Source organism: Epinephelus moara, chromosome 19 (assembly GCF_006386435.1).
Source record: "Epinephelus moara isolate mb chromosome 19, YSFRI_EMoa_1.0, whole genome shotgun sequence".
In the NCBI taxonomy this organism is placed as follows: Eukaryota; Metazoa; Chordata; class Actinopteri; order Perciformes; family Serranidae; genus Epinephelus; species Epinephelus moara.
In genome coordinates this window covers 21,882,383-21,910,368 of record NC_065524.1, presented here as the reverse complement: position 1 = coordinate 21,910,368, position 27,986 = coordinate 21,882,383, and the positions used below count along the sequence as shown (strand labels likewise).

Here is a 27,986-nt window from a genome sequence, read left to right as displayed (position 1 = left end):
GAGCCTATTGACTTGAAAATACTCGATAACTTCCCCCAAACTACTTTGGGAAGAGAAAGTTTGATACATTTCTCCAATATGAGATGAAATAAATGCATCAAGAAAGGACGCAAACAGTCAAAATTCAATATGATGTGGCACTGGTTAATTGTGCCAATAAAGTGCAGTGTCAGCACTTGTGTACACAAACTTGCTTTAACAATCAAAAACAAATTTTAAAAGGCATTTATGATTTTGTAAACTCAGTCCATTATTACTGTGAAGTTAGAATGGCACTGCATTTGATGAGAGAGCACAGTATATGTTTGGAACTCAAAATTCTAAGTTCAGGATTTGGGACTTACCTGTCTTGACTTGAGACATGAGTGCAAAGACTTTAGACATACTTGTAACTTGCAAAACAATGCTTGGCCCACCATTGCTGAAAAACTTCAATAACTTAATGAGCCTCAAACCATGGCACCAACCAACTAGCTCGTCTGTGCATCACCTTTTAGTGTCCCCTGGAAACAGCAGCTGTTGTGTTGTGAGCTTCTTACAATGTGTCTTCTATTTGCAGCGCTTTTTCTAAACGCTGCACATGTTGTCACATTGATGAAGATGTTCCTTAATGGACTTGTGTTGTATCTTTTTGCCTGTGTTTTCTTAATATGCAGTGCACTCAGCTCTCAAGGTCACAGTATAAATCTACAATTTACTGCTTAAGTAACAGCGTTGTCATTGCAGATACTCATCCTTTGCTGATGGTAAATGTTGTTTTATAGGGAGTAATAATATGACAAGGAAGGCACCGTGGTTGACATATACACTTTTATTGGTGGTAACTGCTACATGAGAAGAGGAAAAAGGAAACGCTAGGAGATGATATTGCTATTTTTAACTAATGAGGCCTGTGGAAAAGGAAAACTGTACATTTACATCACAGAAAAAAAATGCAGTATACCATGCATTTAACAGCACATACACAAGGTCATCGATGAATGGATAAATCATAGCATATTCCCTTTATAATTATTTACATAAAGAAATATATATATATATATATATATATACTGTACATCTGTACACAGTCCCCTGTTTTAAAAGGCATCAATATGTGGGTAGGCAACAAACCTTCCTTACTGGATATGTTTCTGATGTCGCAGTTGCATAGACCTGGAGAGTCAAGCACACGGTTTTGGCCTGTTCATACTGAGCTACATGAAGAGATCCGTCTCCTCAAACAGGCGACTCGGGCCTGCTATACGTTCATGACAGGAGTCAGCTGTAGCAGTGAGCTCTGTGGTCGAATGGCGCTGCTCTTTGAGTGCAGTTTCTCCAAGTTTTGTAAAAAGCCTCTTCGCTTGAGACCCTCCAGGATGACAGTGTTGCTGGAGGCCAGACTGACACGAGTCCTGTTGGGGGAAACAAAGGGGGGCATGAGGTTGATATCTTCCATAAATATGCCCATTTGAACAAGGTGACGTGTTCATGCGCCCCATCTGTCCACCTACATACTGGGGTGCACACCAAGTTCAAAGTCAGAAAAGAAGTCTTTTCTTCCTCTGATTATAACACGAGAATTTAAGTGCTGCACAGCAATTACACGTAATTATCAAAATGACTCCCTCCTGTCCAAACACTGGATGCTGTAATTGGTCTCAAGGTGTTTGTTCAGCTTACTTTAAAGAAAAAAAACATAAATTGGGAGTAAAACCAATCACAGACATGTAACCCAGAGGTTAACTAACCTCAGTACAGTGTTTATTTTGCCTGTCTGTACAGCTTCTCCAGAATGTAGTGGGATTGAGTCTGGTCAGAGAGATAAAACCTGAGCTTAAGGTGTGAACACTCGCAGAAACACTGGCCTGAAGAGAATGCGCACCTGGGCTAAGGGATTAGGAGCATTTCCTTACTGGTTGTGGACCTTTTCTCTCTTCATAAAACCTTTTCATCAGTCTCAGTCTGTTACTTTCAGTAAATTCAATGGCTTTAGTTTTGGTCTCAAAGTAAGCTACAATGAAATGGAAACATGATCTCACAGTATCTTATTACAGCTGATATAATCAACTATGAAGAGAGGAACTCACCGAGGAGAATCTATTCCGCTGTCTCCTGTGATGCTCTGGTTCTCTCCCATTTCCACCACTTCCCCAGTTTCTGCCCCTCTGGCTCCACTGGGCATGCTCAGAGCGGCTCTGGGGGTCTGAGGGACACCCGTCTCACCGAACTCATCCTCCTGCACTTCCTCCACATCAGCTGCCCAGTGAGCAGATTCTCCGTCGCCCTCATCGGCTGACTTGCGGACAGTCTCTGTGTCTGATTCTATCTCACTGGTCTGGCAGTAGTCAAAGATGCTACTGTCTGCAACTTCAGACGGTTCAGGACAATCTAAGTCAACGTTAACCTCATGTCCTCTGTCCCGCTGGATCAGTGCACCCTGTCTTGGGCTGGATTCACTTTGGGCCCCTGGTGATCTAGTCCTCTGTTGGGGATATTGGAGTCTCCAGCTGGTTTCTCTAGATCTGGTGGGGCTGAGGGAAGCTTCCCTCTGGGTTGCTGGGGGAATGAGATCTTTAAAAGTGTTGTCCCTTGAATCTTGCATCAAGGCGACTTGTGGTTGGTGGAAGTTATAGTAGTGATGGTGGGTTCCCTGGTATTGCAAGTCAGAATCATGGTTTTGGTAAACCAACTGGTGGCCATGGTAGTCCGCTGTACCTGCTCGGTATGCATTTGCAGCATCAATAATTTCCTCCTCATTCAGACACAAGGAGCTGCAGGCATCCTCATCCTCCTGTTCCTCCGCTCTCTGATAGAGCCTGTAGTCATCCTCTATGAAGAGATCAGTGTCCGTTATTTTACTGTCAGCGATCAGTTCTGCTCTTTCTTCCTGGCTCATGGTCCTTTGCTCTCTGTTACTGATAGTGACAGGTCTTATCTCCTGTTGTTCCTGGGTGGCTGTCATTTCACAGCTCTGCTGGTGTGCAGGGAGTTCTGGCTTCTGAATATCATCCCTTTGTGGGTTGGAGAGTCTGAGGGAGTGTTTGCGCTGTAAAGAGGGCTTGGGCCAGGGTAGAGTTGGGTCATAAGGGTGGTTTATGACAGGCTCGTAGGGATGGGTAGGGAGAATGGTATTGGAGTATTGGAGGCTGTCATCTATAGTTTGACTGTGTTCTGGTACAATGTTGTAATCTATCTCCTGAAAATGCCCATTTTTGCCTTCTCTCTCCCAGCTCTCTTTGCTGTTTCCCTCCCTCTGATGTCGGACCTTGTCGTCTATCCGGAGCGTACTGCTCTGTGGGTAGACTGAGCTGTAGTCCAGTGGCAGCTCTCTGTTTAGCTTCATGTCTGCCTGGAGCAGATGATCGGCAGTAAGGTTCCTCTCATGGACACGGTCGTACCTGTCCTCAGATGTAGGGGATTTCCCTGCATGCTCTCCGTCTGCCACGATCGCTTTGGCGCGATGCGGGTCCCAAGATTTGGATCTGTGACTTGTTCGATCCTTCCTCCCTGGCCCTAAAATCTTGCTCTCTTTCACCTCTCGTCTTCGATGTTCTTTATTGATGGTGGCAGGAATAACAGTTTCAGTTTCTTTGTTTGGATGAGTTTGGAAAGGGTTGTCAATGCGTTTCTTATAAAGAGATTTCCCTTCAACAGCTCCACCTTCTTCCACTTGATCTGGTTCATCAACAGGGATTTCCACTCTGAGCCGAGCAGGGATCAAATCCTCCCCCTCTGGATAATCGTCCACACATATGGGGGCCTTATTCTTAACCCTCTCCTTCTCCCTTTCCTTCTGCTTCTCCCTGGAGGAATGGGCCCTCCTCTTGCTGCGAGAGGCCTTCTGCGCGGACCTTCTCCCTGCCTTAGAGGAGTGGTGATGCTTGGATTTTGAGAATGCGAGTATCTCAGTAGACATTCCCTTGTCTACGCCCTTATCGTCTTTATCCAGAACCCTGTCCAACACTCTCTCTACCCCCCTCTCCCTTCTCTCCTCCATCTTCTTCATTAAGACCGTGTGGCGCGTCAGGTTGTCCACAGTCAGTTCAGGGTTGATGCGTTTGATGATGGCATGCTCCAGGTCACGGGGTAAGTTGTTCAGGTCGTCCTCATCTCTCACTGGCCACTCTTCTGGAGGGAACTGGGCTGAAAATGATGCGTACTCCTTCTTTGGCTTCTCTTTCTTACCTCCATTCCTGCGAAACAAACTGAGACCAAACTTCCTCCCTGGCTTGTTGTCTTTGTCTTTGCGGCCAGTGGCGTTAGTAGTGGCCGTAGTTTTGCTGACCTCACTTGCCTGACAATCTGCTGCAGTGGAGGTAGACTGATGCTGCACCGTGGGTTTGTGATCTAACGGTCGGGGCCACTTTAGGCTCTTGCCCGTGCATTCACTTATGGAAACAGAGACAGAATGCTGGTCTGGGACAGTGGAGGGAGGGACGGTGGCTGTTACAGTCGTGGAGGCAACATTAGTGGATGTTTGAGTAGGGCTGAAGCAGCTGCAAGACTTGCAGTGCGCCACTGGCAGAGTTTGAGTGCTCTCAACACAAGCATCGTTGCTCAATAGGTAAGTAATAGGAGGAGGTGAGGGAGGGTCGTCCGCTGAACCAGAAGTCCACCAGTTCTTTTCTCGGACCATGGTGTTGGTGATGAAATAGGTCTGAGGTGTAACGATGAAGTAGCCCTCACCTGTGTGGTAAATTTTGCGCTCCTTGATCAGAGTGCCTAGAGCATTGTAGAGGATGTCCTGAGTGGGGATGGTTATCCCTGAGACACAGAAGGAGAGAAGAATGTTACTGACAAAGGACAAGAAAGGTGACAAAGTGTGTCTGTTTTTAAAGTGAACATGTAATAATTCCATAAAGCAGAAGCTCAACATTTTGGAAAATGCTCTAACTTGCTTTCTGACAGGGAGTTAGGTGAGAAGTTGATACCAGTCTCAAATCTGTTGGTTAAATATGAAGCTACAGCCTGCAGCTGTTTAGATTTGCTCAGCATAAAGACTGGAAATGGGGAAACAGCTAGCACCTCGAAGAACACTGAGGGTGCATTTCATTATGCTATTGTGTCTCCTTGCTTCCTTTCCTCACTTTTTAGGGTGCTTTCAGGTCTAGAGTTTGCTTACTTTGGTCTGAATCAGGGACTCATTTTGTTATAAAGTTGCATAATTGCCTAGAGTTGGTTTGTGTTCTCAGGGCAGCATTTACAAGCAGACCAGATCAAATGCCTTGCGTGAGAAAGCTGCTCGATTGGTCAAAATTTCCATTGTCAGTTTCTAACGACACTTTACAAGTAAATGATCCTATATATATGCTATAGTGTATAGTATTGCATCTCACCTTGTAGCTGTGTTCTATTATATTATCTGTAGATCCCCATACACGACACTACAAAGTAAGTAAGCTGTGAGAATAAACTGTGTGAATAAAGAATCATGTTCTTTCTACTCTTTTTGCTAAACTAAGCTAACCATCTGATGGCTGTAGCTTCGTATTTAACCAACACATATAAGAGCGAACACCCTAGCAGCACATTTACCAATATGTCAAACCATCCCACTAACAAGCACGCTGAGGTAATACGTCCTGGATTACCTGGGTGGGCTTTGCTCATGTAGTTGATAAGTGCTTCCTGGTTGACGATGATCTGAGAGGAGTTCATATCTGAGATGACTGAGCACAACACCTCAGCCAAGGGAATGAACTGGGACTGGGGAACAGGAGACATCTGCACTGGGGACAGGTCACCTGGAACACACACACACACCAGCAGTTTACTGAGTGAAACAGGTGGGTCTGCTGCGGTACACACAAACACACCTGGGTTACAGAGGTCTCTCCCTGACTTATGTTGCCAGTGCAAACAACTCCGAGTCCTGAAGTTGACATTCCTCTCCTAACCACCTTCTAAATCATGACCGATGTGGTCTATTTATGTGAGTTATATGAACCATGCCTGACTGCTTTTGAAATTCCATCAGTACTGGGACAGACCACAGAATTCCATTACTCCCACAGAAATGACCACAGGTCTGCCTGCTGGGCAGCTCACATATCCTGCCCCCCATATCATTCGGCCCTACACGTCTAGGAGGTGCCCTTAGACAAACATGTTACCGAAAGTTAGAGAGACTAAGAAAAAAGACAGGCAGTATTGGAAACATTTGTCTTATAGTTATAAAAATAGTATGAATCTCATTCGGAATACGCCACATCAAAATACCACCAATCCTCCTCTGCAGGCTGACAGTGTTTCATACAAACTGTGGGAGCCTATTAGACAGAAGCCACAAGGCTTTCAAATCATAAAACTAAGCTGCTTTTAAGGACAACCAGACATTTTAGAAACATTTCAGTTTAGATTCAAAAACAATCATCAGAGTTTCACACATGGAGGAACTTAATTGAAGCAACATGCAGTGGTTACATTTCTTTTTTTCTTTTTCTGCAAAGCCTATAGCGAAGAGAACAGGGGGGTTAAGATAGGAGGGCCATAAAGACTCTTCCACATCGAAAACGAAACATGGACTTTGACACAGTTGTATGTAGATGATTGGTTACATTGCAGGGTAACATGAGAGTCCATAGCCATCACTTAGGTATCTTGTTTATAGACTAGAGGCCACTAAAGCCCCGTTTCCACCGATCAGCATGGTGCAGTTCAGTTTAGTACGCTTTTTTTCCATTTCCATTGTGAAAAGTTGTGGATGGTACCAATGGAACCGTTCCTAACCGTCCCCATTTTTGGTCACCCCTCTGTTTGGGTCAATAGCGGACGGTCGCTCTTGCTCAGGGCTGAGTTGTGGCTGGTTTTGTAACCACTGTTCATCCCGTGGAGGGTTTTACATTAGTAAACTATAACTAGCCTGAAAATATAAAGGATGTTCTGCTGCCTCTTGCAGCAGCTGTAATCTGAGAAAAAAACTTAATTCACTGGGCTGACTGTCTGCAACTTTTAAGGTGGAACGTTAACTTGTAATGTTACTCAATGCATGAGCTGACGACATGAATCCATCAACACACCTTAAATTTCAGTGTTGCAACTTTTACCATTACTTTAGGTTTTATTGTCTCTCTTCTGGATGACACAGATGTTAATAATGAGTGGATCTTCAAGCATTTAAAAATCTATATTAATTTCGAATGGATTATGTGAACTGTATATATTCTACTCCTCATATGGAGAAAAAAAAAAGCATTGTGGAGCGTCGTTCCTGTGGGCTTCGGCCGGCTGTGCTTGCCCAAGAAGGACTTAATGCACAAACCTGCTATTTTTAAATATCCCATCGAGAGAGACTCTCACTGCAGCTTGTTTGTCTTTGTTCTGAAAATATCAGTGATATGAAATGAGGTGCAGACGTTCCAGGAAATACAATGAGTGCTGGACGGAGCAGTGACACACGTATGAGTAGTGTTTGCGGTGGAAACGCTTAAGGGACCTAGGGTCTAGATACCACGTCTGAAGGATTACTTTTGGCTCCAAAAGTACCACACTGGGCTTAACAGTACCAATATAATGAGAATCTTTCTTAATTAAACAGGAATCTTCTTTCCTACAAGTGACAACGGACTTCTCCACTTCAACCTGAATTCCTGAGAGGAAAGAAGCAAAATTTCAAACAAAGAAAGCAGACTGCAGATGCAAAATGTTGGATCCCACCAGTGTTGTGGGCAGAGACGCTGTTACTGGCCTGCCAAACTGGAAGGCTGTGTTTAGACATCACATTAGAAATGTTTCTTTTCAGCTATAAGCCTTTAGGCGGTTAGTTTCTGTTAAAATGTTGGTGTTTAGGTTAAGATTAGAGATGGCTGGGGTTACGTTCAGCTTTAATGTGGTTATGGTTAGGATAAGAATGTAGATGGAGGTTTTTGTTTCTGTGCATAACTACAGTGGGATCCCCAAGAATGCATTACAGACCCCCGAGCCATAATATAGAGGGAAAACAGGGAAATATTTGTTTAGCTCCCAGCAGCCTTTTTGAAACGGTTCTTTCTTTACAAAGCTCATTATGGTTTAAAATGTTGACATACTGACACCAAAAATGCACTAATCAACAAAACACAAAGAGTGATGTTTACTAATGAGAAGTGAGCTCATCGAGAGCATCAAAACAAACCACATCCCACTGCTGATGAATGATTAGCATCTGGGCTGGGTTAACACAAACTCCCTGCATATGAAGAGCAGACACAAGGGCATGAACATAACCTTACCCACAGGACTGGAAAATTGGGTTTAGTTAATCAGCTACACCGTATTAATGTATGGAGCGTGATGCGTGAAAGACAGGAAATAAAACAGTGATCTAAGACCAAGAAGAGCTAAGAGATCTACCTGCTGTATTTTATTTACTATCAACAGTATCCAATTCCAACTTGAGTGCAAGCTTGAGTGTATAATGTGCCACACACATATAAATGAATTCTGCAACAGTGAGTTGGAGCTTCAACTTGTTTTTGTAACATTTTCCCCCATCTGATTTCAAGTTTCCAGTTCTGCTGACAACAACACAAATGTGTGAATTAAGCTTCAACATGTGGCGTGTGTGACTGTGAGTGATTCACCCGTCAGCCCGAGGGCAGTCACTGAAAGCACTGCCAAGCTCACACTTGATGTAAACTAAACATTTACAACCCTCACACTTGAACCACTTATGTCCAAGGCAGGGGAAATAAACAACTAATCAAATATCTTCCACAGTAAAACACGACAGAACACACACGTACCAAACACATGCACCACTTTTTGGGTGGTGAACATAAGGATTACTACAAATGACGCACCGCAGACAGTGGTGCCATGTTTGACTCACAAAGAGCAGTGGTATAATGTAAGTACATTTACTCAAGTTCTGTTCCTTTATATAGATAGATAAATAGATAGATGGCTAGATAAATGTTATTGCCCATCCCAACAGAGACAGAAATTCTTCTTTGACACATTCAAAACACATTTAAAACAAATATAAAAAGGGGCTGTTAAAACAGCAACTGATAAAAACAGGTTAAAGTGCAGTGTCTATTTTAGATCATTCAAGGTGGTTACTGCAGAGGGAATGAAGGATTTCCTACGCACCGAGTCATGTCAGGAGTCGCTCTCTCACAGAGTAGCGCCCCCATCAGAGGGAAATACTGTACTTTTTACTTCTCTACATTTGACAGCTTTAGATAATGTACAAATTCAGATTTTTGCATTAAAAAACATACCAAAAAGTTTATTAAATATGACGCTACCCAACAGTAAATACAAGTACATCTGAAATAAATAGTTGATTTGTTGATTGACAGAAAAAAACATTTGGCAAATATCCTGATACTTGCATTTTTAATTCAAAGATGGCAAACATTTCATAGTTTCAGTTTCACAAACGTGGAACTTTGCCACCTAATCCATTTATTTATTTGCTAAACTATTCATTAGTTGCAGTCTGATATACGTAAAATAGTATAACAGTCGCAGGGGACACATTTCTGCATTGAGTATGTGTACTTTTATTACTTTTTCCTGGTAATAGTGACAGACTTTTATTTAGGTAACACTTTCTATGCATTTTCTTTTACTTGCAACAGTATTTTCAATGTGGTATTAGTACTTTAATTCAGATCCTTAACTAACGGATCTGAATACTTTCTCCACCACTGCCAACGTAGCCCAATATGAACCTAAAACCTGGAAAGCCTAGATTGAATAAATGGTCATTTGAATCAGTAAAAAGGGTTCTAGTTGTAATAAACTACAGTGACATTTGGTTTTAATGGTCATCAGTTATCAGTCACTGCACGTCAAGCTGAGCCCACTGAATTTAGTGCTTGTCAACCTCAATAAAACAAATTAGAGGAGAGGCAGATTTACTGGGATAAAGCTGAACTTTTAGTAGTTGAAAACCACCCAAATAGTACAAAAAGGAGCTCAAATGATCACAACCTGCCCAAAACAATATTTACCGTCCAATTCTTTAAAGAGTTGCCAACAACTGACAACCGAGCAGCTTTTTCCTCCCTGAAATTTACTAGTCAAGCTGCTTCTCACTCTGTGTTTTACCTAAATGTTTTATCCTCACTGAGGACCACGTCAAGCAAAGTCAGTAAAAAAACAATTATCGGCACAGTGAGCTCACTTAAGGCACATAAGTCTCACAGACGGGGGTCTTTCTTTGTAAAACTGATCCTATGACACACGGTGGGGTTGTAAAAAAAAAAAGCCATCTGCCTCCCCTCGGCTCCGACAGAAGACGTTAATCTGACTAAACCTCAGAGCGGATATCTCAATAGCAGTCTCCCTGGGCAGTGAATTAGTGCTGCTGACTTAGCAACTCATTGTTGTTAACTTCCTATAGGAATGTCTGGCAGGCTGTCCACATGGCAACCACTTAAAACCACCGTAAACAGTCAAAAGGTCAGCAAGGATATGATCAGAGGAGGGGGAGGCAGATGATTAATCACAGCGAATCAATAAACTAATGGGAAATCACTATCTGACTTAAATGATCCTCTTAGCACAGCGGCAGTTTTGTTAGACGAGTGTTTCCGTCTCTGACTGCATCCTGGTTCAAAGCAGGATATCCTGTCAGACACCTGCTACCATGGTTTATACTCTTAAAGGAGTGAAAAACAGAAATACATTTAAGCAGCACTGACCAATAAATTAAACAGAAAAGTGAGACTGACAATGTAGGTGTGAGACAGAAGAAGAAAAATACACCTACAGCAGTTTATTTGTGGGAAAAGATGGTGTAATATAAGGACGGGCCCGGCGGAGGATTAGTGTTTATTGAGTCTAACATTAGCAGGCGTGACCGTCAGGGAGGTTCACTGCTGTAACCGTCTTCTCTCCGGGGGGAACAGACCTCTGTGTTCCTGTAATCTAAGACGGGGCCACCGACATTACACTCATTGTCATACACAGCATGAATACCCTGCTGGGTGCCATGGCAACCCAACTCTGTGCCACAAGGAGGAGGGAGGGTGAGCTCAGGAGTCAAACCGGAGACGAGACTTGGGTTGAGTTAAAAGGAGCAGCAGTTCAATATATTCCCTTAAAGGAGCACGCCAACAAACTAACATGTCAAAGTCTGCTCGCCTGTAACAGTTGGTCCTACTCAGCCTGTAAAAACAGTATAATGTCTTCAGAGTCTGAGAAAATAACCCTGATGATGTCACCATGATGTCATCAAGGGATATCTCACTTTCAAATTTATGACTTATTTTTAAAATTTAAAGTTTTAAATTTAAAACTGTCAGTGTGCTGTATCAGAGCTGCTTATCAGACTGTCAAGAAGCTTCACAAACCCTGTTCCCCAACATCTTCTGTGGATATGAAGGGTGGCGTGTCCGACCATTTTTGTAACTTTCCGAAACCGACATTCACACCTACTCCCGTCATGATTGGCCCTTCGCAAAAATTTAAAACACTTTTGCAAACATTTGAACATGTCACAGAGACCAGCTGTTTTCAAGCATGACCCCACTGTAATGAAAGACATTCTCAACTTGCATCATGGGAAGTGTAGGATCCAGTGTTTTTGGAGCTCGACGCCAGTCTTGGAACCCATCTGCTATCGCCTGAGGATGATAAGCCTTTGAGGGCAACTGCCAAGATCCAGTTTAGCCAGCAGATGTCCAGGCCAAAACTTCCTCTTCTGTGCGCCGGTCATTGTTCACAGTTTGATAAGCAACTTCAGACAGGTCAAGACAACATTGGCCAATCTTTATAAACAGATATTTGCATATGAATGCAGATAAATAGCAAAAAGAGAATAAACAGCTAAATCATCCTTAAATGTTAGCAGACAGAATTGTCAACTTGTTATGACTCCTTTTCCATCTTCAGTCTGATACTGCATCCACTCTTACTGATTTCTGTGAGGGACGGGGATTTGACTTTCCCAAACCAAATACTAGAGAACCACCTTTTCATCTGAATCTACAATCATTTTAAGCCCACACTGACACATAGCCATGCCAACATGGTTTAAGAGTCGAGCAGAACGAAGTACAAACAAACTACAATGTCGTTGGCGATATAGAATAGACATGACGATTAAGAACAGCCTTGATAGCAGCGTCTATCTTGTGTATAGGGGTCGCAATTGTTGTTGTTACTCCTCACTGGTTCCGGTGCACCACTTGACAACAAGTTGACGACAGTGTTAGTCCCACCCATGGCACTGATTAGTTGTTTTGTATTTTAATCAAGAAACAACTATTTCATGTCACAATGCCAGACCAATCAGTCAACTCAGTGGAGGGGGCCGATTAGAGGTCTAAACCCAGGCTCTCCACATGGACTGTTTACCTGCAGGCAAGCAAAGCCTGCTCAGACATGATTGGTCAGCATTACTCGTACCACAAACAGAACACAACCAGAAACTAGAAGGCTGCCAAAAACATGTCTTGTTGCCTACAGATTCTGCAGACACGCAGATATCTGTTTATAGTGATCAGCTTGAGTCATACTTTGGACTAAGAGTCAGGTTTTCTCAGCATGCTGCACATATTCTTTCTTGCATGTTCGCAGATGTTATGAAAGTGCAAAACCAAAAAAGATGTAAACAGTTTAGGCAAAGAATAGGTTTTTTTGTTTGTGTTCAGGCTTGTTTAATTTGATTTGTATATGAATCGAACTACAAATATTCCTCTTCTTATCCCATTAGTGATCCCATGACCTCTAAAATTCAATCCAGAGTATCTCAGTGAGATCCACTGGCATATTGCGTACTTTAAATGCCAATCTGGATTAACAGAGATGCGCTGTAATTTTACACAAGTCAGAAATTGGTCTTCAGTGGCATTCACTATAACAAAGTGACAAAGTCCATGCTGTGCTCTCTGCTCCATGCAGAGTGAAAAACACTGTTTCCCATGTCATTAACTTTCCATGTGAGAATAAGTTGCTGCCTGGGGGATAGAAATGAAAAATGCCTGAAGTTGACTGCTCAGATTGTGGAGATGACTGACAGAGACCTTCTCTCTTCTGTCCCTGCTGAGATCTTTTTGGCTGCTGACACTGATCAATGCCACATGTATACACATGGCTGTGATGTTAGCTGGCCACATGAGTCCCATTTCATACGTGATTGCATTACCTCCAGTCTCTTGGAGGAAAAAAAACACACACACCACAACATGTAGTACATACTGAGTCTTCCATGAGCTGCACCCTGCTGCTCTGAACGGGAAGATCGTTCCATGCATCGACAGATTTTGACAGGATTTAAACTATCTTCCTGATGAATGATTTGACAGCAAAACAAGGAAAAAGACTGCACAACTGGTGACTGAATCTCGTCCTTGACCTTTCACGTTCATGCTATCACAGATAGAATCTAACTGGAAACATCACGCCAGTTGCCACAATCCCTTGCTCCATGGCCTCTCTGGAAACACACACTCACAGACGCACACCATCTTATCTCATCCTTGTAAAGTCTAATCTTTAGGCTCCAGTAAGCAAACAGGCTAATCTTCTCTCTCCCTCATTAAGGACACACTGCATGGCATTCAACGTGAACTTGAGGCCTGCCCAAACTGCAAAATCCCTCCCTGTCTCCCATCGACTGAGACCTTGTGAAGAACACGCTCCAGTGAATCTGCAGTCTGTACGTGAGTTTAGTCTCCGGTGAGACAATGTCAAACATTCATACAGTCAGATTTAGTGTAATGGGAAGAGATGCCAACTGTAATTTATGTCGTGACTGCCTCCAAGTCCCACAACCACTTCCCTTTGTTTTGGGTTTCTTGGTCTAATGCCCTCCCCTTCTCGTGTGTGTGTGTGTGTGCATCACACTTTTTAAAAGGGCTTTACAAGTTTGTGTCTTTCACTCCCATAGAACACACAGATGTGGGCGTTGCAGTTAAATGGCCCAATAAACTGGGTGAAAAGATCCCTTCAGAGTGCAATCACAGACCGAATGTCCCAACAACCAAACCTCGCCCAGTCTAACAACACTGCCCTTTCCTGTCCGGCGTCCACTCTGAGAGCACTTGAAGAAACAGTGTATGGCCATCAACATCATATAAAGAAATGTGCAGTAAATACATATCGCACTGGACGTGACTTTCCTGTATATCGTTAAAACTGTGTCGACACAGCTGCCACTTAAAAACACATCAATGCCCAGTAAAATGGAAAGACTGAGCCACTGATCATTTTACAGCTGTATTGATTGATTCACAACAATAAAACCAGCATTTCTGCCCAAACACGAAGGCATTAGGTAAATATTTAATCTGGTGGTTCAGTGTCTCAGAGTGCTCGTGTTTAAATATTAAATGAAACGTTGAAGTGGGAGGAAAAGAGTAAAATTTGGACTGTGCCCCCTTTGTAATCAGTGTTTGAGAGGAAATGTCCCTGTTGGCTGGTTTACACAGTGATATTAACTCAGATCTGATCTCATCAAGGCCTCCTGTCAGGATATAAACACTGACTTCTGAAAGGTAAAGGGGGAGACCAGGGGCAGCTGTAACATCTTAAATAAGACCGATCAGAAATGAGCAGAACTCATCAGACTCATTATGCACATTGTCCGTGATGATCCCTTTGTGCCTGCAAACTGGTGTCTCATATTGGTCAAAGTTTTTCTGTCAAGACTCATTTTTGAGATACGAACATTTTTTTTTTCCGCAAGTATTCTCCTCATACTGTCTTAATTTCTATGAATTTCAGTTTGCCTAGTTTTGATAGTAAAATATTATACGATTATTACCTCTATTATAGACTTGAAATCGCAATAATAATGTATTTTGATGAGTATTTTGTCTAACATGTTGTCTTTGCTGTTTCTAGGCAGCAGGGCCGCTTGTGTCATGGGTGGTACAGTTGAAGTTAAGTGTAACACTCTGGTGTGATCTAATCTGACACCATCAAAATGGTGTCTGGCATACTGATATTAAAATAGATGATTTGTCGCTTTTTTTCTGCTCTGTGGTGACCGCTCTCTGCCTGCTGATGGACAAACTGATATCTCATACTTGTCAAAGTTATGTTTTTATAGTCATATAATTATATGATTAATTATACAGTTTAAATTAAACTGAAATTAATTGTTCAATGGACATTAAATTGTTTTAACTATATGTATATTCTTGAAAATGTATAATTGTCCTTGGTATTTATGTTAAAATTGCCCCTACACGTGGGGGCAAATACAACATTTAACTTCCAGTGCTTCAATCGATGAAGTAGAACAAGAACATGGATACACGTTTCCTTCATAAAAAAATGTATCCAGATAGTTCAGGAGGTTTTTGAGTAATGACATCAAATCGTGCTCATTATTCTGCAGAGGAACAGATAAGTGAAAAAGTCAAAACGCCATGACTTAAGAAGATTCATGGGCTAAAAGTTTGAGCAATGAATAGAAACACAGGCAGGCTTTGTGTTGACTCATGTCACCATAGAGACCTTTACTGTGGCACCGACCTGCCACATGCAATACAAAGCCAAAGAAAAAGAAGAACCAGCAGCAGAAGCATAGTGCGGGTATCTGTAATCCAGCTAGAGCCTTGAGACTCGCTTTGCCAAACCGACCCCTTGACATTTAACGTATGTTGGCAAGAGAGCATGAACAAGCTGTGACTAAGCGTCTCAAACTGACATTCATGGAGTTTAAAACATCTACACTCACATAGTTGGTCACCACAGATCTTGGCTGTAAGTCCCTGCAGCTGTAACGCCATTTAATAATGTTCTTACCATCTGATTCACACAACAATTCAAATAGTGGGTCATGCCATAACAAAAAAATGAACTGAACTAATGTGCAGAAACCCTGTTATCAGGTTCTTATAGGAAATACACCTGTGCAGGTGTTTATTAATAGAAGACTAGTGACAATGTGAAGGTAGACAGGCCTGTGTTTACACAGCACAGCCCAAAGTGCTCTCTGTAACATGATACCAACACATGGTAGTGCCAGGAGACAGGATTTAAAGGACTTTTCCCCCCCATCTTTTACCTCTTCAGACTCGAAGGGCCACACCCCGACATATCTGGCTCTCGTCTCATTTCATGAACATGAACATTACCCCACAGTCTGCCAGTGCCGTTTCTGCCAGACGTCTGAGAAGTCCAAGTCGTTTAAACGTGGACCACAGCTCCTTTGCCTTTGCTCACGTACATGTTTTTCACATTTCTGTATAGAAACTATATCCAAGTCCTCTGCCTCGGCTCATGCCAGACTTGTCACAGTCTCCTGAGTAACTACTTCATCTCAGCTTGATTCCAGTCCAGATCTAATGAGTTTAAGGCCGAACCCAACATTTCATCTTAATAGCAGACGTTTGCTTTAAGGGATACTCCAGAGTTTAGTATTGTGGGGCTTGGAGACGGATTAAAAAAGAATGGTCACAATGATTTCAACAGAGGTTGCGATATCCTGACCTTTAGTGCCTCGTATGAGAAAAACTCTGCATGACATCACCAGGGTTACTTTTTTAGACTCTGAAGAGTTCATTAAGAGCAACAGAAAATACCTCATTTTCACAAACCATACAAACAAAACATGGCTTTAAATATGATTTTAATAATTACAAATTATATCTTAAACCTAATTCCTCTGTCACCATAATGAAAGCTTTGAATTTATCGCTTTAAAATATGAATTTGGGCTCAAAAGCTCAATAATTACATTAGCAGGGATCTCTCAGCTCCCTCCAGTTGTACCCCTGATATTCTGGCTGAACTTTTTTCCCTCCCTATATTCATAATTATGGATGATCTTTATCTTGATTAGTTATTCAGACCGTCTCGCAAAAATACGTATTACGTACCAGTCTTTATTTGCTACAGATGATAATGGAGCCAAGTACACCAACACTAAAGAATCTTAAAAGACCCAGCTGAAGGGACTTTAAACTAATTTGACCCCAGTGTTAGTAATAATTATCCTACAGCCTGCATTGTGCCAAATTAATCAGAGTCCAAACTGGGACTGTTGTTGAGAAAAAAATGAAAAACTTCTCTGTATAAGCTTTTCTGCAACATGTGATTGGAAGCATCGATGGCTGGATTAATAAACAGACATTAAATCACTTAGTAATTACTTTTGTGTCTACTGCTGATGAAAAGATAAAAGATAATTGCATAGTTCACCTTAATATGTTTAATTTAAGACAAGTAAAAACAAACCTGTTCTTTGTCCAGATGTTCTGCTGATTAACTTACCTTCAAAGTAAATATATTTCATCAATCGGGAATGCTAAATGATTAATGGAATTTGTAGCTCTCGCACAAGCTGAATAAATCCTGTAGGGTAGTAAATTCTACTTGAAACCAAAGCAGCATTTCAGTACCTTAAGCAAATAGACAGATCAGTGCATCTTTAAAGTAATATTTTAGTTTGAAGGGACACTGAAAGCCCTAGATGGTTGCTCATATTCTCCCTCTGCATAAAGAGGGGAATAAAAGTCCTATCAATAATCATCCACCCCTAAAAACCTACACAATGCTGCTATGTTTGCTGATCCTTAACTATGACTCAGTCAATGATTCCCTGATGTTGTTCAGACTCTTTGGCTCTGATTCAGATGTGTGGGGCCAGTTTCACAACTATCTTACTGACGGATATCAGTGTGAAAAATGTGCTCTGTATTCAATCTTTTTTGTGTGTGTAACAGGAGGTGTTCCCCAAGGTTCAGTATTAGGCCCTGTTGTGTTCACTACTAAACTTCAAATACCTGTGCGGTATGCATTTTTCTGACACTTCTGAGCTGTTTCAGTGACGATAAAAACTAAACTGTGCTCGGGCATTTCACTCTCAACCTAATCACTGAGGACAGAAATAGGCAGGAGCCCTCTAGTTTCCCAGTTTGGTCTAATTTAAAGAATCAGGTATTTTCACCCCACTCCACCCATGTGGCTTTTCTCCACTGACACCCTGCCACCAAAACATATATACACACAATCTGAGAGGGTTCCCAGCAGGTCCACACCCCTAAATCAAGAGTGATGGCAGTCATTGGTTGCAGATGAAACCCATTTCCTTTCATTTAACCGAGCTTGAGGTGCAGCAGATTCCTGCATTTTTTATCCCAGTATTCAGAGCAGAGCCCCAATCCAGTGTCTGCCATATGACCCATTGCTTTTTAATGCCCTGTAACTGGTCAGCACACAGCTCCGCCGTCGTCCCCAAAAGTATCTTTCCCTTGTGAAATACAATAACACAGCACTTGGCTATCACAGAGCCGATGTTAGCATACCAGCGCACTTATCAATGCTAAATGAAGCAAAGAAAACATCCTGTCAGGAAACTGAAGAGTAACAGTAATACCAAATTTAATGCAATATAGCCTCACTCCTGTGTTGACCTATTTGTCTGACCAGAGCATGAATGAAGTTAAATCCCAGGAGGGGAAACCCAAGCGGCCGCTGACAGGGTGTATAAGCTGAGGGATACAGAGGAAACTCCTCGACTGTTGTTGTTGGCACCGCTCCACCCCACCGCTACGGGTGAGCCCAAAATTTGGGTCGATAAAGAGGCCGACGTGCCTGATTCGCACCAGGGGTGAGCTTCCTGCTTGATGGGAAAGGATGTGGCTAACAAATGATGTGCTGAGAGGCATGCACGCACACGCACAGTCTGTCACACATGTGAAGGCACTGCAGAGGGTCACGTCTGAGAAGAAAGGTCAAGGTTTTCTCATATCTGAACTGTGTGCTAAATATTTTACAAGCGCAGGAAACAGAAAGACGTTTCAGATAAATGTGGAGGCATATACTTGGCACTGGCAGAGTAATAAATAATAAGAGCGATGCTTGTGTTGTAAGACTGCAGCTTATTAACTTACACCAACAATGCAATTTGAAATGCAATCTAAAAGTTGAACAAAGCTACAGAGGCTTATTTTTTCTCCATTACATTCAGTCAAAAACCTTTCATGTTACAGTCTAATTAATCTCCAGTCAACTCTTTATTTAGTGTAAGTGAAATTGGGTTTTCTTTGATCTACCAACCAAAAACAGCCAGACATAAGAACCTCCACACGGCTGTGTACCAGCAGATTTAGGGTATGGTTTCCAAAAAAAACCCCACCTCTGTTTTTGTGGGGAGAACAAAATTGAACCAACCGCTGTCATAATACAGACTCTTCATCATTTTGAGCCTGAAAAACAGCAACATAAATTCTGTGTAACAGCTTAATGTCATACTATCAGTGTCGAGGGAGCTGGAGAGTGATTATCTTTAACCAATATCATCTGAGGGCAGCTCAGATGTAACTGTGCAGAGCGGAGCAGAGCTCAAACAAATGTGCTGAGCGTTTCCCTTCATCACCAGAAATAACACACAGACAAATACATCAATGAATCACGGGGGTTCTTTAACTGTGTCCTTCGTAAAAACACATATTATTGTACCCCCAGGGGCACTCCTACAGTTGCCGGGGATACGTGGAAACCTCAACAAAACAATAGATATTGTGACATGATTAACATACATCCATATTTGAATTAATGAGGAAAACAAGCTGAAAATGCACAAGCACTAATAAAAACAGTGCATGAAAACAACATGTGTGCAAAGAAGTTCAGATAAATAAAGTCAAAGTGATGAAAAGATGTTTGAAAGAGTTAAAAGTAATTAATGAATCACTTATTAAAATAGCTAAAAGTAGGGGTAACACTTTGCAGGGTGTCTACAGGTATCAGACAGTTTAATTTAATGCTTTTTAAGACCAGTTCAAGACATCTTTTAACTAAGGAGGACAGATTTTTGGACAAATCATGTTTTACTTATCTTAGCGTTGCAGGTAATCATTGCAGGCAAGTAATATGTGGTCTTGTGCAAAGGTAGGTGTTATGTAGGAGTATGGTTATTAGAGTGAGTTAAGTCAATCTACATTTTGCCAACAAGTAAGAAGTAAAATGACAGTTATAGTTTTTTAAAGATTTTGAACAGAAGAAATGTGGACTTCTACAGAGACAGGCTCCACTCATTTTCACAAAAAGAAATTAAAAAATGGATAAATGAAATTAGATAAAATGTTTGTAGTAGTTAAGACCTAACAAATTCAAATTTAAGACTGTAGCATTGAATTTAAGACTTTTTGAGGACCCGTAGACACCCTGTGTTAATATGGATAGTCCACCTAAAGATAGTTTAAGGAGTATTTCTAACATTTTAACAGCTTATTAGCTGAGATCAGTGGCGTGGTGAAGGGTATACGCAGGTATACTGGGGTACCCATCTCTTTTTCCTGGCATTTACAGTTCACCCACCCATTGGCCAAAAAGCCATTGAAATATATAGGAGAAAATACCCTCTGTATCCTAGGTAACTTGCCCATCTGACATTCAACAATTCAACTGTTTCACTTTTTTCTGTTGATGTTTAACAGACTATCTGTATATGTGACAGTTCATAAATATACATACATATATTCTCAGAATAATTCAGTTGAACTTAAATGATTCTGTCAACCTATGCAGCACAGGTTAAAGAATAGTTCAACTAAATTATTCTGAAAATATGGATTGAATTGTCACACGTACTCTCTCGATAAACATCTACAGACAAAGTGAAACAGTTGAATTGTTGAATCTCAAAAGCTATTGAAAAGTTACAAATACTCCATAAACTATCTGTAGGTGGACTATCAAAATAAGGTATTGCCACTGCTGCTCTCTGGAAAGCACTACAGATCATTCAAAACCCGGAAAACAGACTCATTTGCAGCTTTTCCCCACAGCGATAAGGTCTTTGAATGACTTCAAACACACAGGATGATTCTTTTTTATGAGTATAATTATGACCACTAATTTATTGTTTATTATTGTGTGGATAGGATGGTTGAATGTATGGAGAATGTGGTTTTTAACTGTCAGCACCTTACAGGCGTAGCACTCCTAATTTTGTTGTAATAGTTAGTTCAAAGTAAACAACAAAAATGTTTGGTTAAAAGTAATGAATGGTTCAAACATCCAGCTTTTGCCAGTCTGGTAAAATGCAAACTTGACTGAAGCAACCTAAACATTGATAATTCCATAGTATGAACAAAATTATTGTAGTAATATCCACTTTTATAGTGTTAAATTACATCCAGTTTATAGGAAGATATTTGGAAAATTAAATGTCAGACAGAGAAGGTTTGGAACCAGTGAAACCCCTAAGACAAGCTGAGCTGACCAGTGACTGAAGAACACCTGGATACTGTATTGATGTTTGTTGCTTTATTTGCCGTCTAACAAACCCTCTGAAGCCAGCTGACCTCGAGGAGGCTTGTTAGTAAGAAGGTTGTGACCTCTGACCTGTGCTGCTTAGTTAGGACAGGGTGGGCCATTTAAAACCGGTGAGGGGGTGTCATGGTTAATAAGCGAACATCTGGAAGAGTTATGACCATTAGTGAAGCGCTCTGAGACTCTGACAAAATACCCTCATGAAAGAAGACACCCCGTGTGTGAAAACGCAACACTTTCAAGTGAAAAGTAAAGAGCAGGAACGAGGCTCTCTGAGCCGACGAGCTCAGGAAATGATCTCAAGAGTAAATGAAGCATTTCAGGAATGCTTCACCACCTCATGGTATGGTGAGTTAAATGAAACATACCATTTAAAAAGGAAACTTGGAGCAGGATAGCCGCGCCTTGTCCAAAAATACACAGAGGGAAACCTACAGTGTGTCCAACAATAGCCAAAAAAGTGTTTTCCATGGCGAAAGTGAGAGGCCTGTCCAGAGGACTCATTCATGTCCATAGTCAAGGAGGACGAGGGCAGTTTACGAAGCTTTATGTAGGAAGGACACAGGATACCTCATTACACCACTGGCTGACTCCATATAAATGTTTTAGCTGCGGATGCACGCTCATCCTGCTGCAGGGACAATAGCAGGACTCTAAATAATGCAGAACCAGCTAACAGTCTTTATGAAGCCTCTGGTTTCAACAGGAGAGCCTGGATCATCCTCCAGCTCTAGCTCCATAGTTAATGCAGAGACACTATAAAGCTACAAGTGGTCATTTTTATAAGGGTAACTGTGTCCAATTTGCTGAAACTCTCACTATATTCTGAAAAAAGTACAGGAGACAAATGGTCGGTGAAAAAAACATCCTGTCCCTCTTCCTCTTCCTACTGCTTCTAATGGCATTTGCTAGAATCAGACTGTGGCGCACCAAAAACAACCAATCAGAGCCGAGTCTCTGACGCAGCTGTCAATCACTGCTCGTGAACTGCGGTCAAACTAGGCAGCGCTGATTGAGTCAAGATTCTGTAACTGCTTTGCCTGTCTCTCAGAAACATATGTACTGGCAGCATGGTGATGCAGTGGTTAGCATTGTTGTCTCACAGTAAGAGGGTTCAGGGTTCGAACCCAGGGTGGAGGAGCCCTTCTGTGCAGAGTTTGCATGTTCTCCCTTTGTCAGCGTTTCTCTGTGTACTCCGGCTTCCTCCCACAATCTAAAGACATGCAGGTTAACCGGTGACTCTAAATTGTCCGTAGGTGTGAATGTGAGCATGAATGGTAGTCTGTCTCTATGTGTCAGCCCTGTGATAGTCTGGGGACCTGCCCAGGGTGTACCCTGCCTCTCGCCCAGCTGAGAGAGGTCCCAGCACACCCACGACTCCTAACAGGGGTTTTGCGTTACAAGGTAATAGAGTGGGCAGAGATTTTTATGTGAATTATTGCAACACTTAAACCATCTTAACTAGTTTGGTTTAGTAAAAGAAAACTGAAGTGAATATGACCCAAGAAGTGGAAGAAGTGGATTACTCATACATCATTTTGATTATTGTGGCATATAGACACTGTTTCTTAAACTGGGTTGATGTTTTAATTTTGTAAATGCATTAAAAGAAGGAACCAAGCTGGACACAATGTATTGTATCTATGAGCAAACAGAAGTGCTGCTATCAGTGGTGGGAAATTAAATTTAGCTTCATTTATTAAGGCAAAAACAAATCTTTCTTCTCATATTGTGTTGGCTGCAGGATACCTCATCCTGATTATTAAAGAGTGATATTTACTCAAACAGGGTTACTGTAAACCATATCTAAATCTGATTATTAACAGTATTCAGGTTACACTGTAAATGCAAACATATGCCAATACTTTCAGCAAGGAGGACGTCTACTCACACTGACCATTAATGAAATTACTTTCACGGTGGAGCTTCAGTACTATCTGTAAACAACTGCTTAAAAGAAGAAAAGGGATGAAGAGACAATCTCAAGTAAAAAAAAAACAACACCCCGCAGACATTTGTGAGTCGAAGCGGAGAGGTCAAACCCAGTACCAGTGGGCCCCATTCCCACAAGGATAACAACGAAGCCTGTTCATACTAACTCCTCACCCTGTCTGTTTACCTCCGCCTAACCTCACCACAATCCCTTCCTCCATCAACCCTCCCCACGTCCCACGCACCTCCTCTTCTGCATATTCTCTCCTCAGAGGAGGCCCGGAGGTGGCCGCTCGGCCAACAGCACAATCTGTCTTCACTCGGGCCATTAGCGCTGATAACCAGATAACCAGGAGGAAGTGGCACGAATTAATCTAAGTGAATGTGTCCGTTTGTCTGGAAGTTTTGACTTACATCGACGTTCATTGTAGCTTAAAGAGACAGTTCGCCCCAAATCAAAACTCCTTAATTACCTGTAGTGCTATTTATTAGTGCATATTGTTTTGGTGTAAGTTGCCGAGTGTTGGCGATATTGTTCATAGAGATGTCTGCCTTCTCTCTAATATAATGGAACTCGATGGCACTCGGTTTGTGGTGCTTAAAGCACCAGGAAATACATCTGAAAAACCCAGCACCAATGTCTCTCTCCAGAAATCATGACCAAGTTCCTTGAACAGACGACCCTGCGGTTCCCAACCCAAGTCCCTATGGACTGAGCTACTGCCGCCCCAAGAAAGTAGAAAGAAAAGTAGAAAGAAAATAGTTTCTACATGAAACTGCTCACAACAAGGTCTGTGGATTATCTTGAGTAACCGGGTCATGATTTCTAAAAAGAGACGTTGCTGTTGGGTTTTTAAAATGTATTTTTTGGGCGCTTTGAGCTCCACAAGCTGAGTGCCATCTAGATCCATTATATTCAAGAGAAGGCAGACATCTCTACAGCCGATATCGCCAACACTCGGTGACTCACACTAAAAAAAATCTAGAGTGATAAAAGCACTACAGGTGAGAGGAAAAATATGTATTTTTGATTTGGGGTGAACTGTCCCTTTAACATCTTCTAAACTAGTTCCTTTGCTTTCCTGTAAAAATCCTCCTCACGTCAGTGAAGTCACGTCTCAACCTTGCTCTGACCTGGGAAAGGAAATAGGGCTGTTTGGAATTCAGTGTAGCCCATAACTCATAACATTTCTGTTTTCTACCTGACATATTTATATCAGGACAATGTCAAGGCCTTTAAGTCCATGCCTAATATCAATCTAGGAGTCTGACTTCAACAGTCCCTCTCTGGCCATGAAACGGAGGGACATTAATCCTGGGTAACAGAGAAGCGGTGGTAGTCGGCAGCCAGTCGCACAGTGATTCACTGCTGACCAATTCTCAGTGAGAAGGCAGTAAACCAGACTCTGTCAGCCTGCCAGCGCTGATCTCCATACAAATTGCTGCGGTGTGAGGCAAAGGATTTGTTAAGGAGGAGAAGGAGGTGACATGTCCCGACACACAGACGTGTTTGCTTACAAGTTTCTGGTGTGAAGCTCAAACATCAGATATCGACGCCTGCCTTACATCCGAGTGTGAGCTCATGCGTGTCTTCGTGCACCTTTGAGCTGTGCATAGCAATAAGCTCTGCATCACCTTCAGCTCATGTGGTGTTTGTTTGTAAAACTGTCTCACAGTGGGATGGCATGTCGGCCTCCACCTCCCCCCTCCCTCCAACGCTCCACACCCTCCTGGGTCTCCCCTTGTGTGGTCCCCTCCTCCCCTTCACTTCGCATTCCTCCCTTTACGTGTCCGTGCACTGCTCACTCTGGCTGAGCAGACGGATTGACACAAAGTCAGCAGGTAGACAGTGTGCATCCAGACAGAATAACACAAAGATAGACACATTATTGGAAAGACAGACCCTGAAACAGGCACAAGACAGCTGGACCAAATGGGAACCCAGAAGCTAATGTGTGTGTGTTGCTGGGACACTGTTTCAACAACCAAAAGGAAAATGCTGCAGCCCAACATTTGGAAAACCTTCCTCTAACACTACAGCATCCTGCACTTTTTGAATTTTATGCTATAATTGTGTACGTTTTCAGTCAAAGGTGGTGCTTGGTTGCTGAAACATTTCCCTCAAATATATATTTACCACAACCTAGAGTTCAGCATCTTCCCTCTGAAGTAAGAAAAAAAATGTGAATAACCTGGTGCATCTCTAAAGAATACTGTCATTAGGTGCAGAACCCACACAGGGTTGTCATTTTCTCCAGCAGCCGGTGCTTTCAGGCATTTACAGCCCATGAGATCATGCCATAGGAGGCTGCATAAAGGTTTCCATTCATTGTTTCTGTGCAGCTATATGCTGCTTTAGAACACTTCCGAGGAGGAGAGCCTTGAGACGGGGAGCAATTAGAAGTAATTACACAGTATACAGAGCTTTGTTAACAAGCGTTGGTAAACATATCACTGTGTCCACAACAATGGGAAGCAGATTGGTCATGCAATCCTCTCAGAGCTACCAGATCACATTTGGTAGAAAAGAGATTTAAGGAATGTCATGTCTCAGGAAAGGGCATAGGTTTCGTTTTATCATTGGGAGGGACTCACATTAAATGGGAGGGTTACATTTGGGTGTATTTTAATGCATCTATTTGTACCTTTTCTGCATCAACTTATGGGGTAAATGTCTTTGATTTTAAATCCTCTGCTACTTTCACTTTTTTATTGAGGGGCACGTGTCACCGCGACTTCCTGAAATATACACCTACACTCTCAAGCAGCAAACACCTGTGGTGCTGAAAATGATTTGAAACACATTTTACTCCTCATGATGACAGAACATGGCCTCTTTTAAAACATTTTTGCAGCAGAAGAATGCTAAAAAATCAGGGAGGCTGCGTCAGTGAGGGGGAAAAAAGATATCACCTTGTCATTCTATGTTTTTGAGAGGGAGTTTTATACCTCTACGCTTTGCAACATCTAAGAAACAAGGTGACCAAGCGACAAAATAATGTCCAAACCTAGAGTCAGAGATAGGACACACCAAGAACAAACTACATATGACACCAAAAACACAACAACATCTGGTTAAAACACTGGTTTGACATCAGATTGAACCAAATTTAAAAACATATTTTACCCCTCCCAATGGCAAAATGTGGCCTCTTTTCAAATTATGCAAATTTTTAAGGAGTTTTGCACAAGAACAAAAGGTGCAAAAACCGCTGGAGGCTAAGTCAGTGATGTAAACATGAGGAAAAAGGAGATATCACTTTGTCATTCTTTGTTTTGTGAGGGAGTTTTATACCTCTACACTTTGCAACACCCAAGAAACAAGTGACTGAGGGACAAAATAGTGTCCAAACCTAGAGTTTGAGACAGGACACACTATAAACAAACTATTTTTGACTCCAAAAACACAACAACCTTAGGTAAAAACACTTCTCACATCAGATTGAACTGACTTTAGTAGCCAGTCTTGATGAAAATCCAGAGGAACAGGAGGGAGGGTGTTAAACTCTGCCAGCTCTGTGTTAAGCAGAGTTTATGGCTTTCACACATATCTCTCAGTGTTGTAATGTTGTTACTGTGTGATTCTACAGTGTCCCCTAAAAGAGGAAAACACATTATGCTGTTGCATGACTGTGGTAGGTGTCCACTGTGGTGTTTTTATTTCCTGTGCCATCTCTGCCACCTGTAATACTGCTGCTGTGTATTTGCACTGCAGCATATATTCTGTCACAGGACTGTTTCAGGTGACTTTTTGCACTGCAGATATTAAGTTGTATGACTACTAGTGTTTGCTTTAGATGATAATATCATTGTTCATTGACAGGGTTGATGTTACATACCGACAGCTTTAATGATAAATCCCTTTGGGGACCTCAGAGCCCTGCGCATCCACGCTTCTCTCAGCACCTCCAAGTTGTTCGCGTTCCCTTGAATGAAAAGCACCCAGTTTTCCATCCATCCCTGAAAGTACACCTCAGCGATGGCTTTAACGAGTCTCTTATTCCAGAAACTGCGCAAGTTCTGCGCCTTGAAGTCCGCAAAAATCTCCTGGCCAGTCGTAGTGTTGGCATTGAGTTTCCCTCCGCCGGCGCGTAAACTCTCCTCGTCCGGGCCGAAGACCACGGCGAGCGAAGCGGCGGAGAGCTGGACAAACCGCGGCGGGTGAGACATTTCTGACTCCTTTATCGGCTCCAGAGGGGAGCTAACATACTAGAGATGAAAATGCACTTGTTAAAAGAGAGTTCTCCTCTCGGAAAAGCCAAATAAACTCCGTGTTTCGCCACGCATTCCTCCAATGAGTGTCTGAGTCCTGCAGAGTGTGAACCGTAGGCGCAGTGGACGTCCGACTGGTTTCTCTCGGCTGCAGGGAGACCAATGACGGTGGCAGAGAGGAGGAGGAGGGCTCATCAGCCTGCTGCTGCTGCTGGGTCACACAGGTAGACCTCCCACTGCCTGCTCACCGGTGAGTGTGTGTGTGTGTGTGTGTGTGTGTGTGTGTGTGTGTGTGTGTGTGTGTGTGTGTGTGTGTATGTGTGTGTGTGTGTGTGTGTGTTTGTGTTACTTCTCTTCTGCAGGAACCTGCCGGACAGGTGCTGTCTCACACATGCAGTCATCAGGAAGTACTCAGATCTGTTACTTAATTAGTGTAAAATACTCTGTGTCCTGCATTCAAAATCTTACTTAAGTAAAAGTACAAAACTAATAGCATTAAAATATACTTAAAGTACCAAAAGTAAAAGTGCTGATTATGCAGAATGGCTGTCCCAGAATGATACTGGATTATAGTTACTGATGCATTCATGTGTCCATTACTTTAATGTTGCAGCTGGTAAAGGTGGAGCTAATTTTAATTATTTGTATACAGCCACGTAGTTTGATCTATAATAATACATTATAACCAGAGG

At 42.2% G+C, this 27,986-nt stretch overlaps 1 protein-coding gene across 1 annotated transcript; it reads right to left on the bottom strand.

Moving 5' to 3' along the window:
• Positions 1-801: 801 nt before the first annotated feature.
• On the bottom strand, positions 802-27,446 carry stox1 (storkhead box 1). Its single transcript, XM_050071789.1, has 4 exons — positions 26,922-27,446; positions 5,574-5,726; positions 2,070-4,746; positions 802-1,394 (listed from the first exon to the last, which is right to left on the bottom strand). Exons 1-4 carry the CDS (start codon positions 27,250-27,252, stop codon positions 1,241-1,243), a joined length of 3,315 nt encoding a protein of 1,104 aa, XP_049927746.1. The 5' UTR covers positions 27,253-27,446; the 3' UTR covers positions 802-1,240.
• Positions 27,447-27,986: the final 540 nt, after the last annotated feature.

What these genes read in the sequence shown, in the direction of transcription:
- stox1 (XM_050071789.1), bottom strand. Translation starts at nt 27,252, where the DNA reads ATGTCTCACCCGCCGCGGTTTGTCCAGCTCTCCGCCGCTTCGCTCGCC. An exon ending in CATGAGCAAAGCCCACCCAG is followed by an intron (nt 4,747 to 5,573) that starts GTAATCCAGGAC and finishes TCTGTGTCTCAG; the next exon opens with GGATAACCATCCCCACTCAG. An exon ending in AGCGGAATAGATTCTCCTCG is followed by an intron (nt 1,395 to 2,069) that starts GTGAGTTCCTCT and finishes TTCCCCCAACAG; the next exon opens with GACTCGTGTCAGTCTGGCCT.